Genomic DNA, 14422 nt, shown 5'->3' with positions numbered 1-14422 from the left:
TTCCAGTAGTCCACTGACAAATGAGGATATTAGTGTAGGAGTAAATTCCATACATTAATGCTGTAACATGTTAGAATGTTGTAACATTATATTTAGCTATATTATTAACTATAGATTTTTTCAGCAGTTGCAGTAAAGTTGTTTAAAAGTATACTTATGAATTCTAAAAACAAACACCGTCCTATTTTCAAATATATGATTTGATGCTCAATTGCTCTGTGTATTTTGTTTCTTTCAGAATTCTAGAAGAGAACAAAATAGCTATCATAAGACAGAAGTCATTCACAGGACTCAAATCACTATATTTCTTGTAAGTATCATAGCACATTATTTGACACAAACCAGTAGGTAAAAAGTACAAGCACAGTGAAATACTGTACAAGTGCATAAGTGTCAAACACTTTATTGTCAGTGTCAGAATAATTCCACCATGTACAGTACTGAATGTTTCTACATCATGGACTAACAGTATTTTTGACAAAAAAACAGTTCTAAGTAAAAGAGAAAAGAAACTCAGTTTGATGAAAACCTGTTGCTAACATTTAAACCTTATTACTACTGTAACAGTATTTTGAAGTATGCAAATTGAAGCTTAATATTGTGTTTCGGTAATTCATAATGAAAACATACATCTGAATGAGTTCTAAGTAAATACAATTGATTTAAGATCTAAGAATGATGTCACTCCATTTCTTATTTTTTCAATGCTTCATGTGATTACAACAAGGCCATTTCATAAATAAGCATTTCATATACATTGTAAGGCAGCAGAGTTGTTATGTTCTTTAGTTATTACTTATATATTCATTGATAGAGAGTGGTGCTCGAGATAGCTCAGAATAATGTAAATATGTTCAGTGAGTAAAGTATGTTATTAAACTGAGGAGATGCCAGAGGGTACCTTGGTATGATCAGGTGCAGACAGCCTAATTTCTTCAAATCCTTATGCTTAATATGCCATATATATATATAATTTAAAAACTTATCAAATGGTTGTCAAAACTTGTTTCGTCAACAACGGGTGTGGTTGCCAAGGTGACATATTTGCAAAACAAACAAGTTTTAGCGGTAGGCCATTTTTTTTATCCTGTGCATTCAAATAGTCAAGAATACAAAAATGCAATAGCTAAAAAGCCTTATTTTATAGGATGAGATGAAACAACGAATAACATATTAATAGCTTATTTCTGCAATGTACTGCATGAGGATCACAAAATGTATTTCAAATCCATTTTTTATATTTCACAGCTGTAAAGACACTGTTGCTTTTTTTTTAGTTTCTATTTTAATTGTCCTTCTACTCAGAATCTCAGAAAGGTCTCTGTATGATTAATATAAATGTGCCTGTATCAAAAAATTGAATTCCAGGATACAGGAGAGCAGGTGCTGCTAATTGGAAATTGAAAAGTCAGATTTTAATGAGAGTTTGAGGAATGAAAAACTACAGAACAAAGCTTCAGCACATTAATGACAAACTCAACAGGAATCCAGGTGTCCCTATACACAATTTTAAAAGAGGTGATGCATAATATAAATTTTGATATTAGGACTTATCCCCCTCCAAAAGAAATGTAGAGTAGATACAGTGTCATGACTTCTAAAATAAGATGTAGTTCAACTTCTCTTAAGGGAAAAACATTAATAAACTATTAATAAGCAATGCAACACTTACTGACAGTGTCACTAATTAATCATTAAAACCTTCCAAATGAATTTAAAGGTCATGGAATGTTAATAACATACAATAAACAGCTGGACTGAGTAAATTATTTTGGCTTAAACTAATGTATTCTTACTGGCAAAAAACATATTTTACTCTGTTTATATTTTTAGATCTTTGCTTAACAATTCTCTTGAACATATCCCAAGGAAATCGTTCTGCTTAGAAATGCCGATGTTGAACTGGCTGTAAGTAATAAATATATACAGTGGCTCATGTATTGGTTTTCCTTATTTCATTTGCTGTTTTCTTCTGTCATGAAGATTTTTTTCTGTCAAGATGTTTGTAGGACATGGCATAAATATATTAGATTAAACCTATTGCATTAGAATGTATCATACAGGACAATATTTAATCATTTTTCGCAATGAAGGTCTCCAAATTAAGGAAATTTTATTGACAGGTTGCTGCCAATTCCAAAATTATTTTATTACTTGTGCCTGACATTTCTAAAACAATGAAACATCTTCATTTTTTATAAAGATGAAATTCAATTCAATTTCTATTAGTCAAATTTTGTCTTTGTCTCAACAGAGAACTAGAAGGCAACATGATTTCATCATTACACAGTTCTGGCTTTCGAGAATGTACTTCTCTGACAGTGCTGTGAGTAGACATTAAATTACATCATTTTGCATTTATTTTGAAATGATTACAATTCAGTACAATTTGCAGTGGTAGGCTTAGGTTTTGGCACCTTGTGCCTAAAATATTAATTCTTTAATTTGGTAAGTCTTGTAAATATTGTTCATTGCTAAACACTTTGCCAGCAATATCACTTCTACATACAGTATACAGTATTACATACTCACTCGTCCTAACGTTAAGATGCAAGGTGTTTGTATTACAAGTATATGGACCTTCTACCAAATATGCAATGTTTCAATGTTAGTAAGAGAAACATAGTAAACATGAACAAAGGTAACAGGTATTATGATTGAAAATGTAAGCTTCATAACCTGAAAATCCCAACAGCAGATAGCTTCAGCAGCAACATTGGTGCATTTCACTACAGAAACTAAGCACTAAGATACAGTACCAGGTGGTATGATCCAAGATATTCTCCTGAATCCCAGTGGAAAACTCATTAAGTAGATGCACCATTTAAAAGGTCACCTTTGACAAAGTACAGGAAAAAGTCTCTTACTTCTGGAACTATGGTATGGGGGAAATCATAATCGTATAGCAGGTTTTCTGCCAGTAGATTTGGTTTGACTGCCATTCCCTGCAGTGCAGGAATCTTCTTTGGAATTGTAGTGAATTCGTTATTTTGTATCCTACAGTGCCCCAAGAACTACAGGATGTGTGTCTCATTAACAAAATAGACAATTAATGTGAACAACAATGATGGTGTGCTTCTTGCATTTTATCCACATACAGTAGCTGATTTAAAAAGCTTAGTTTTCTTTCTAGTATAGAAAGGATACAAAATCTACCTACTGTATGCTTCAAGGCTACAAGTTATTTTTTTGCTTATTAAGATAAAAAACCTTTTTGTTTTCAGTGTGTTGGTATAATATCCTCATGTGTAAGGTTAGCAGTGTAGCAAATTCCACTTTGACAATGAATCAAAGTTTTGTGTAGACCACCGTGATGGACAAGGTGTGCACAATGATGAATCCTCTGTTATGTACAATGGACCAATCACTTTGGAGGTCCATGTGTGATGGTCTGGCAAAGAATGTCTAGTCACTATGGCACTCCTCTGATTGATTGATGTCAACCTGGCTGCATTGTGCTTCACAGGTGAAGTCCATGTACTTCACTTACTGCCCTTCCTGCAGGCTCACCCTGGTCTAATAAGATACAGCATGTCAGCACATATTGTATTGCTATTGTTGCTCATGTGATAAAGGCTTTCTTGAGATGTGAGGCCAAGGCAGTTATATTGTATATGCCCTACTTTCACAAAATGAGTTCCAGCCAACATTTGTGGGATACAAGAGGAAGGGGACAGAATCCCACAAGACAGCTTCCGCACACTGCTGCAGAGCGTGTGTTGCAGATGTATGGCTTGTATTTCTTCCAAACCTGGTGACACATGCTACTAAATTCTGACTGTCACTCTAGATCCCCGGTTTATGAACCCGCTTGGTGATAAATGTTAATCAGGATGATACATTTACATATGTCACATCAGTTCATTAAATGCTATTGTTACTGCTACAAAAATAATAATTTTCATAATAATAACTTCTGTTGCACTTATACATTTGACTTTTGATGCTCAGTATTTTTACGCGATTTGTACATTAGAAATTGGATCATTTCGTGTTAAAAGTGTTGTAAAAGCTGTGGATATAGCTTTGTACATTTGGGAAAATAAGTTTGTTATGCCTAAAAAACATCAAACTTTTATTATCAAACATAATGTATAGATTGTGCAATATTAGTTTTAAATGTATACTGTATATAATTTTTTTATTGGTTGAAATGAAGTAGAAATGCCCAGTGTTCCTGTGGTCTACATTCCTTTAATAATGAAAAATTACATAAATATTTCTAATTAAAAAATATTTTATGTTTTTACACTTACAAAAGTTTTAAGTGTGTGATACATTTAATCTGGATGATGGAAAAGGTTCCTGTCAAATTTGGACAAATGGTCTGACTATAACTTTGTTCACTCATGGGATACTTATTTTAAAATATTTTTTTGTTAAACTTTGTGAAATACATAATTAAGATGAACAAGCCTAGAGAACATAGTTATTAGTCAAGATTTTTGAGCATTTTATAAATGGCACAGTTCTTCCTGAGGATATCATGATCTGAAATAAACTTGGAAATAATGAGGTTGGCAGCTTCTATCACACAATGAAACCTTTAGGACATTGTCTGCTGGTGCTGATAATGAGAAAAGCCAGGAAAGAAAATTCCATTCATGTGATTGCTGTCTAAGTATTAGGAGATTAGTACTTTCTGTATAGAACAGCAATGCTCTGTTAAGTTGATGGTGAAGATAATAATACAAATATCTAGCGGGAGCAGAGTAACTTTTAACATGGACCAGAGCTATTACACTAAATATCAAAGGTTATTTTTAGATGACTGAAATGGATACATACTGTACATATTTAGACAGTTAAGACAGAATTGTGTGTAGCAATTGTACACGCAGTATAAAAGCACTGTTTTTTGTTCATATAAAGTACCACAACACTTATTAAAATGTTTATTAATCGTTACTGGATAATTAGAGATTATTTATAAACTATTACAAAGTATTTATATTATTTCTGAAAAACAATGTTTTATATTTTGTATCATTGACAGATATTACCTTCCTTTCATTTCACTATAAAATCACTGCAGCTTTCCAATAGCCTGGAGACTAACACTATCCGGAAGGGTGCTTCACTTCAAATAACTATTTCTGCTCTTAACACACTCATCTTTTAAGAATGATAAGATATTTATTGGCAGAGGGGACAGGTCTTGATTGCACTTCCAGCAGATAAATTAGCTTTGAGTTAAGAGAAAAGTTTACCCTGACACATTGCAGGCAGTCTCAATGGATTGTAATTTCAATGCAATCCCAAACATTAGAATTTCTGTTGTTGCCTTACTTTTTCACCCTTATCATCACTGTCGTCTTGGAATGTAATGGAAATAGCCACTTAGAAGACACACAGATTTTAGGATATGTGAAATGTTGCTCATCCAGTTTCGTATTGTTGTCCTTCACGTTTACAAGCTTCTAAGTTAATACCTAGTTCAGGGAAAACTTACTGCTACGTGTATTGTATTTAAGGTACCTCATATTTAAGACACCTTCTGCAGCTACTGTATCACTGATTTTTATATGGTTTATAGGTAAACACATATCAGTTTGTTTGTATATTTCTGTTGAACTCTGCTTAGCATGTGAATATGAGAATTTCATTACCTGCACAGAGCCCATTACTTTTTTTGGTAATTAGTAAATGATCAAAGAATTGCAAGGAAGAGGTTTTATCAATTACCCCCAATGGTCGTTTTAATTGGTCTCTTCCTCCCTTGCCTCTACCTGCCTTTTTTGGATTCATTTCATGATGTGGGGGAGAAGTAGCTGGTATACTGCCCCTTACTCCAAGGTCAGATAAGTTACTTACAGGTCAGGAGTTGCCTGAAGTCAAAGTCAAAGGTCAATAAAGCGTATATGTTTAGTGCATTTGTTGCCTAAAAAAAGACTAAGAAAAATATCAAGCAAGTCATCTTGATTTTCATGGTAGGATTATAGAAATTTGCAATGATCCTCACTATCTTTAACATTATCTTTTATCTTTTATCCTTTTCAATTTCCATTGAACTATAATTGTATAGGTGGTAGACTTGATGGTAGAATGCACAGATGCTCCTATCACTTTTTCCTTTTACTTTTAACTTTAATGAATGCAAGGCAATAACTACACAAAAAAGCCACATCGTGGAGTATAACCAATCATAGGAAGGAAAATATCTAATATTTTTCGCCCTTTTTCAGAGCGCTACGCAGGAACCAGATACAAATGATTGAAGAAGGAACATTTTCCACAATGCACAAGCTAATAGATCTGTAAGTCCTCTGTCTTGAATTTGTTACCTTTTATTAAATTAAAATGTTAATTTAAACATATCACCTTCCTTTTCTATTTCAGCTCCTAAAAGATACTTTTGTCAAGAACTCTTATCTGTCATCAAAGCAATCTCCATTACTTTTCTGAGTGGAAATGAAACATAGACCTAGAGAATAATGTAGCTGTCAACCACTATCCACATTGCTCTGGAAGCTGCTTTCCACCTATTGCATCTCATTTTTCCTAATTCTGGCATTTCTATGACCCTTCAGTTTAATGTGCTGTATCTTAGACATGAAAAACACACATGATTGTGGCTTTATCTTCATTTCTATGAGCTTTCTGAACAAAGTAAGGAATTTCCATTAGCCTCTTTCTTGCATTGTTCTTTATGTCACCCCTGTAATGTATAATGCAATTTTGAGGAATAAGAGAAAAAAAAATCCCAAGTAAATATTATAATAAAGGACCAATATGACACCAAGAGCCACTTCAATTCAATTCCAATGCTGAAAGCAAAATTACAGTCCAGCCTAAACAATTTACACTGTGCATTTAAGAACACAGTAACAAGTAAGGGAGGTTGCAAATAAGAGGTGTAAATTCAGCCAATCTAACTCATATCATTGCTGGTGGCTAATCAATCCATGTCTTAATAGACGTATATGGGTATGAGCATCAGAAAGTCACAACTTAAAAAAATGCTACCTGATCTCAGGTTCAAACGCTCCCCTAGTTTCCACTTGTGTCTTCTGGTTTGTCTTTCACTTTAGAGTCTGAAAATGTCAATTGGGTCAACACTGTGGCAGTTCACCTTAGAAAAGAGCTGAAGTTACAGGCAACCTGCCACTAGAACCCGCTATATGGATCAGAATTTATAGTCACAGTGGTGATGAATTTGGAAATTACTGGTTAATTGGTAAAAAAATTAACAGTAGAATTAATATGTGGGTGCACTTGGTTTTTGGCTAGTAGTAGGAGTTTGGGAATTTTAGAGTGAATTCCTTTTGTTGATTTGTGGTTGTACTGAAAAAGATTATAATGAAACCTACTGGATTCTACTTTTTTAAGCCATTGTCAGTTTTGTATATGCAGACACTTGTGTCCACCCTGATTTGTTTTTTTCAAGACCTTCAAAAACCTTCTATTATTTTTGTCAGTCAGTGTAGGACATTCCTTTTAACTTATAAATCCTTTTAAATATATGTTTTTGTAATACTGTATGTTGACGAATATTGTAGACACTATTTTAGATTAAGTCTTTGACATTTACAGTACTTACATATTTGGTCCTTGATTTAAATGTTGTACTTTTAAATATATATCCTAACATTCTACCTTTTTTTCTTGCTTCCCCACACTGTCTAGAAGATGGAAATTATTTCATTTTAAATCACCAAAGTATTTTTCATACATAGCTTTTTCTAACTGTATATCTCATTAATTGGCATTTTAAATATATATTTTCTGCTCCATGAATGTATTACTTGGCAGATGAAATTTATCATAGTTAATTGCTAGGTATTTGCCTGCTTATACATTGTGCTAACAATCTTTTTGAATTTCCTCTGTATCTTCTACAGCTTTTCTAATCCTTTTGCCTTGGTCATATCTGCAAACCTCACCAGTTTACAATTTATAACAGAATGTAGATCATTAATATAAATTGCGAAGAGCAGTAATTATAACACACATTCTTACAGTACATGCCTAATAAAAACAACCCAGGGTTTGAAAAAACAATTCAACCCTTATCTGTAGTCTATTTCTACTCATTAAAAGCTAAAATTTGCATGAGCAACCAACATGAAGTGCTGTTGTACAGTAGTTAAACGATCACATTTACTAAGCAAATTTGAAGGACTCATCATCAGTTGTTCTTCTTCCTCAACATTTCCTCCTCTCTATGCATTCATAAACCTGAAATGTTGTTTTTTGTACTAAAAACAATCACTGCTATCTACTAGATGGAAAAACAACTACAATGATTAAATGATTAATTTGAAGAAGAACAGAAAAATGAAAAATTTTTGCACACAGAGTATATTAATCCAAATATATATGTAAACATACAAATCAGTATTCCTCCATGTTATCTTCAGGGTGTAGTCCCACAATGTAATTTCTCTATGTACAAATATTATTTTATGCCCATTTTAATACAAAAGAAACTTCTGTGGCTCCTCATCACCTCATCTGTTGCCTCGCTAGTCTTAAGAGTGCTATGCAGTAGCTAACGAGAAGTTATAAATTAGGCAACAAAGAAAGGAAGTCACCCTACCAAATAGAACTGTAAGGCTGAAAGAATTAAACTAAAAGGTGAAAAACCAAAGGTGAAAACAATACCATGAGGCATCAATCATAGAGTGTATTGGTACTCTTGCACTAACATGGAAATACAGAAAAAAAATAATGATGTCCTTTCTCATTTTCCTCAATTTCAAATGTGAAAGAGGTCAGATTATAATGAGAGGTCACTGTCACAATTACCTATTTCAGCCTAATTATGTCTTCACTTTTACACTTTACTTTCATGCATAATTTAGTACTTTGTCTTCGTATTTCAGAGACTTGTCTGTAAATAGGATACAAGACTTGACTCCATCCTTGTTCAGAAACCTTCACAACCTGAAGCAGCTGTAAGTATTTTCACAGAATTATTTTCCAAACTGCTGTTTGAAAAGCTAGTTTTCAAGAAGGAAAATTCCATCCTAAGAATACTCAGGTCTCTCAGAAACTGTTTTTCTCTTGTTAGAGTACATTTCCATTAATTTTAGGATTTTTTCCAGATCATTTTATGAAGATGGCTATGAGTCTCCAAGCATGGAGTAGGCGATGACATAGTGAAAAAAAGGCATCTTAAATGCTTGTAAAACAAATACAGAAGAAGAGGAGGGAGCTAAGCAAGTAGGCCAGAAAATGATTTGCTACACTATTGTAGCAGCACATTGTATAGCTTAAAAAACTAGTTGCTAAATACTACAAATACATTTCGTTAAATATAAAGAAAAAAATAAAAACAAATCAGTGAAAAAAATAGATTCCTAATCAAATCCTAAGGAAAAAATGTAATCTAAAGTTTGTACAGCAACATTGCTAAATGTTCAAGCTTTCTGTGATATACTGTAGACTATGCATTAAACTGAAAAGTAAATAATGGTGGCAAATAATTTTTATGGTTTCAAATGTAATAATGAGATTTTTAAAATATTATTACAGCATTTTTTATGAGTGTTCACCTGAAATTATTTTACTGTATATGTTCATTATTCCATTCAATGATCCATTTTCATTAAAAACTTTGTCCTTAGAGAATCACAGTGGCTTCATTATTATTTTTCCTTTAAGTTAGCAGTCATTAACAGTCAGCCAGCAGCCATATCACCCTGCAACTCACAACTGGCAACCCACTGAAGCTAAGCAGGTGTGAGCCTGGTCAGTACCTGGATGGGAGACCTCCTGGGAAAAACTAAGGTTGCTGCTGGAAGGGGTGTTAGTGGGGCCAGCAGGGGGCGCTCACCCTGTGGTCCATGTGGGTCCTAATGCCCCAGTATAGTGATGGGGACACTATACTGTAAACAGGCGCCGTCCTTCGGATGAGACGTAAAACCGAGGTCCTGACTCTCTGTGGTCATTAAAAATCCCAGGGCTCTTCTCGAAAAGAGTAGGGGTGTACCCCGGTGTCCTGGCCAATTGGCCCTTACTAATCATGGCCTCCTAATAATCCCCCTCTATGAATTGGCTTCATTACTCTGCTCTCCTCCCCACTGATAGCTGATGTGTGGTGAGCGTTCTGGCGCACTATGGCTGCCGTCGCATCATCCAGGTGGATGCTGCACATTGGTGGTGGTGGAGGGGAGTCCCCATTACCTGTAAAGCGCTTTGAGTGGAGTGTCCAGAAAAGCGCTATATAAGTGTAAGCAATTATTATTATTAATTATTATTATTATTCAAAATATGGAATACAAACATTTCAGGAAATAATTAAGACTACAATGTGTTTATTCGCCATCATTTCCTTCTCATCAATTCTTGCATTGTCTGTTATAAGCTACTATCTGTCACCTTAATTGACAAGTCACATCTGGAACATACAACAAAGCAGATTCGATTCTTGTATTTATTCCTTAAAACATCATCATCCCATACTACATTTTGTGTTGTTTTTTTCAGGAACATTTCTCACAACCCTTTGACTCACATCTATGAAGAACAGTTTGACAACTTTGTCAATTTGCAATCACTGTAAGTAGTCTGTGTATGTTAAATTTCACATTTTTACATTTGAGCTGAAAGGCAAAAAACAAAACACATTTTATATTGGGTCAGTACTGGCAGCTAACCAACAGTTGTTAATAATATAACCCATTAGCTCTATAACAACCAATTACCAGTTTTGATGTATATTTCCAAATTGAATTTGTCTACCCATTATCAAAAAGCTGCTTATTTTTGAAAGGGTCATGGTAACCTAGCTTATGATGAAATTACCCACTTCAGTCAGGACTACACTATTTTTGTAAGCCAGTAACTGCAGGATACACACACCATTTAACAGGGGTAATTTAGAGACTCCAACATAGCCATACTGATGGAAAAAAGAAACACCTCCTCCTCCACACTCTGGCCCTTCCGTCTGCGTGGAACAGGCTGAAGAGTGACTCAGGCTGAAGAGTGACTGTGAAGAGGACCTGAGTCCATCGCAGCCTCTGTCTGGCCCAAGCCAGTCGGGTGTGACGTCTAGGAGGTGTGTGCAGAGGGCCTCTGACAGGTCGCCTTGCTCTGAGGCCAGCAGCATGGAGCCTCACTGTCCTGTCACTGATGCAGGCATTGTGTCTGCCGGCAGTTTCAGCAGCAGTACGGGTAGCAGATCAGAAACAATCTCTCAGATGGACCAGTCTGATGTGTTGGTCCTGCTTTGGTGTGGTCACTCAAGGGTGACCGGATCTTGGACGGTCATCTGTCCTGCAGGTCTGCTATAACCTTCTCTGCAGTCAGGACACAATGGAACGGCTTACTCCATAGTGTCTGGCAACGCTGGCACATGACATGCCAGCCTGCAGCATGCCAATGGCCCTCTCCCTTGCTTCTGGTGACATTCGAGGCATTATGGAATGCACAGAAAACTGACTTAGTGTGGCCTTTTTCTTGCAGTGACCTAAGCTTTGAATTAAGGCCTTTTTAAAGGTGACCTGATCAGGCATTGTTCCACCTGGACCTCATTGGGTAAAAGTGCACATAATGAGCTTCGTGTGATTGGCAAGTTGCAATGCTTCACTGCACAAGCTGTATTGCTGGTCAGAGGGCTTAAAACAAATGGACAACTTTTAGTGAAAGTACAGAAGCTATAACTATAGTATTCTCATTCGACAAAATGTTGCGTTTCTTTTTTCCATCAGTATACTGTATATGGAAAGTGGAAGGAAACTAGAGTAATGGGCAAAAACTCATGGTGAGCAGAATATTTTTTAAAATCAATACACATCTCAAGTCCTGTTTTTTCCATTTAGACTCCAAATCCCCTGCCTTTTTCCCACTAGAACTGTACTGTTTTAATATCCAGTTCTCTCCCTATTTTAGTTAAAGGGTTGAAGATAAAAAAAATGTGAAAATATCTACAGTAATTGCTCGATCTCCTGGCAGAGTTCCTGTTCCACATTCAAATAAACCATGTAAAAACCCTGTTTTGATTGAAACAGAGTTTTTTTTACCTAACTGGAGGCTGATAAACTGTCAGAAAATATATGTTTGGGGTTTTCTTTCTAGTGATTAGTTTTTAGCTGTTTGTAATGTGAGGCACACTTTTTGCTGGTGACTTACAGTATACAATAACAATGCATTGGTGCACATACAGTACATTATAATTGTGGCTTAAAGACAAAAAAACACTTAACGTTTATTTAATCACACAGAGTGAATGCTTTACCCATAACAAGCAATACTTGTATATGAGTATGTCTTAAAAGCTGTGTGTTAATTTGTGTTAACTTTTAGGGGTATGGAAGGAATTGAAATTCCAAACATCAGTAATCGGATGTTTCGTTCTCTTGGAAATCTTTCACACATGTAAGTGAGGCATTAAAAATTAAGTATCTGGCATAGTATTCCCATAATACTATGCCTCATAATTCTTAATTTGTACCTTGAAGAAGAAACATGACAAGAATTAATTGTCTGTGGTTATTTGCTTGAGTAACTTATCTGATTATAATATATAACGATGCTTTAACGATTTACTGAACCATTGCTTTTTCTGTGGCTTCATTTAGATATTTTAAGAAGTTTGAGTACTGTGGATACTCTCCCAACGTTCGCAGTTGTAAGCCGAACACAGATGGCATCTCATCGTTTGAGAACCTGTTGGCTAATATAATCCTTCGGGTGTTTGTGTGGGTTGTGGCCTGCATAATCTGTTTTGGAAACGTATTTGTGATATGCCTACGGTCCTGCATTGCTTCAGAGAACAGACATCACACTATGTCCATCAAATCTCTATGCTGTGAGTAAATCTGCATTCTGGGAGAGAGGTGCTGGGGCCAAAATTAATCAAAAACAATCTGGATTCAAGAAAATGCACCATCCAAATGCGAAAACAAAGTATAACACAAGAGGAACAGATTTTGCGTTAACAGGTTTTTTTGGCCAATGCCCAAAAAGTTAATTGAATATACAATCAAACCTTTAAATTCATCACTACAAACTAAAATCATCCTGTTTTCCACAGATTACAAAGTTTGCTTTTTTTGCATGTGTATTTGTAACACAACTGTGTGATATTTACAATGGTGGACTTAAGGAAGACACAACACTACAGAGTCTTTTCTCACTGTTTGATGACTATTTACCCCAAGTGGGACTGAAGGGATGGCTAACTTCTCTATGGCGTCTGTGGGTAGGTCAGAAGATCAAGTAAAAGATCAAAGCAAATCCTTGCAGGTAGAAGATTGTGCTCTCACTCTCTGACAAAATGACAATGTACAACTGGACCAAGCTAGTGCACAGGTGTAGTTTGCCCTGTATAAAACAGCTCTGACCTCCACAATGTTGTCTGTGCTCTAAAGGAGGTGCACATCTATCAGATGAACATATCTTGTGTTAGTGAAACCAAAAGCGATTTGTTTACCAGTATACAAAATGTTCTCATGCAGCTACTTAATGAAAAAGGTTTTAATCAGAGAACAGTTAGTCATATTATACTCCCATGTCCCACTTATTTGCATGGTTTCTCTTTTTTTATTTTGAAAAAAAACTGTAGATGAAGATGATTGAAGTGGCATGTGTAAAAAAAAACAAGTTATTACCAAAAAGGGATGAATGTCACTTACCACTTAAATATATATATATATAAGAATAACAATTCTGATCTGTTTATCTCCCAGGTGCAGACTGTTTGATGGGAGTCTATCTCTTCTTCATTGGAGCCTACGATATTAGATATTGTGGTGAATATAACAGACATGCTCAGCACTGGATGGAAAGCTTGCAGTGTCAGCTGATTGGTTCTTTGGCCATGCTTTCAACAGAAGTATCTGTGATGCTTCTGACCTACATGACCTTAGAGAAATACCTGTGCATTGTCTTCCCTTTTCACAATTACCGAGCAGGGAAGAAACAGACTCTTTCAACCCTCATTGCGATTTGGATTCTGGGCTTTATCATTGCTGTAATCCCTTTCTGGGACAAGAACACTTTTGGAAATTACTATGGAAGGAATGGAGTCTGTTTCCCTCTGCATTCTGATCTCACAGAAAAACCAGGAGCCAGGAGCTACTCGACTGGAATATTTCTTGGTAAGAGACCTGAATAGAGAAGTCCTTAGGGCTGTTTGTGCAGTTCAGGATAAAGTTTAAGAAGGATGTGTTCTTTTGTTCACGGATTAAGTTTCCATTTCATCTTATTTTACTCCAAGACATGCCATAATCATTATAGGATTTTCATCATCCAGCGTGCAAGATTGAATTCAACCATTTGAAGCTTTAAAGGTTATCTCTCACTCAACTTAACATTTCCTGCAATGGATAAGGTCAAATGAAAGACTGCATTTACACCTTCTCTAGATGAAATACAAACAAAAGTTTTCATGCAAAGAAAAATGAAATGGGAAGAAATCCTCTTTCTCTTCAGTGGTTGAGATTGAAACACTTTTTAATAAGAGAATATTGAG

The 14422-nt window shown here is 35.3% G+C and overlaps 1 protein-coding gene across 1 annotated transcript in view; it reads left to right on the top strand.

Moving 5' to 3' along the window:
* Positions 1-14422, top strand: part of rxfp2l (relaxin family peptide receptor 2, like) — a 51298-nt gene that overhangs the window by 30849 nt on the left and 6027 nt on the right. Inside the window, exons 8-16 of the mRNA XM_015351286.2 lie at positions 239-310; positions 1834-1908; positions 2255-2326; positions 6186-6257; positions 8826-8897; positions 10432-10503; positions 12253-12324; positions 12528-12757; positions 13638-14048. Coding sequence (XP_015206772.1) covers positions 239-310; positions 1834-1908; positions 2255-2326; positions 6186-6257; positions 8826-8897; positions 10432-10503; positions 12253-12324; positions 12528-12757; positions 13638-14048 — 1148 coding nt within the window. The remainder of the gene's footprint in view (positions 1-238; positions 311-1833; positions 1909-2254; positions 2327-6185; positions 6258-8825; positions 8898-10431; positions 10504-12252; positions 12325-12527; positions 12758-13637; positions 14049-14422) is intronic.

Source organism: Lepisosteus oculatus, chromosome 8 (genome assembly GCF_040954835.1).
Source record: "Lepisosteus oculatus isolate fLepOcu1 chromosome 8, fLepOcu1.hap2, whole genome shotgun sequence".
Taxonomy (NCBI): domain Eukaryota; kingdom Metazoa; phylum Chordata; class Actinopteri; order Semionotiformes; family Lepisosteidae; genus Lepisosteus; species Lepisosteus oculatus.
This window is presented reverse-complemented; position numbering and strand designations above follow the sequence as displayed.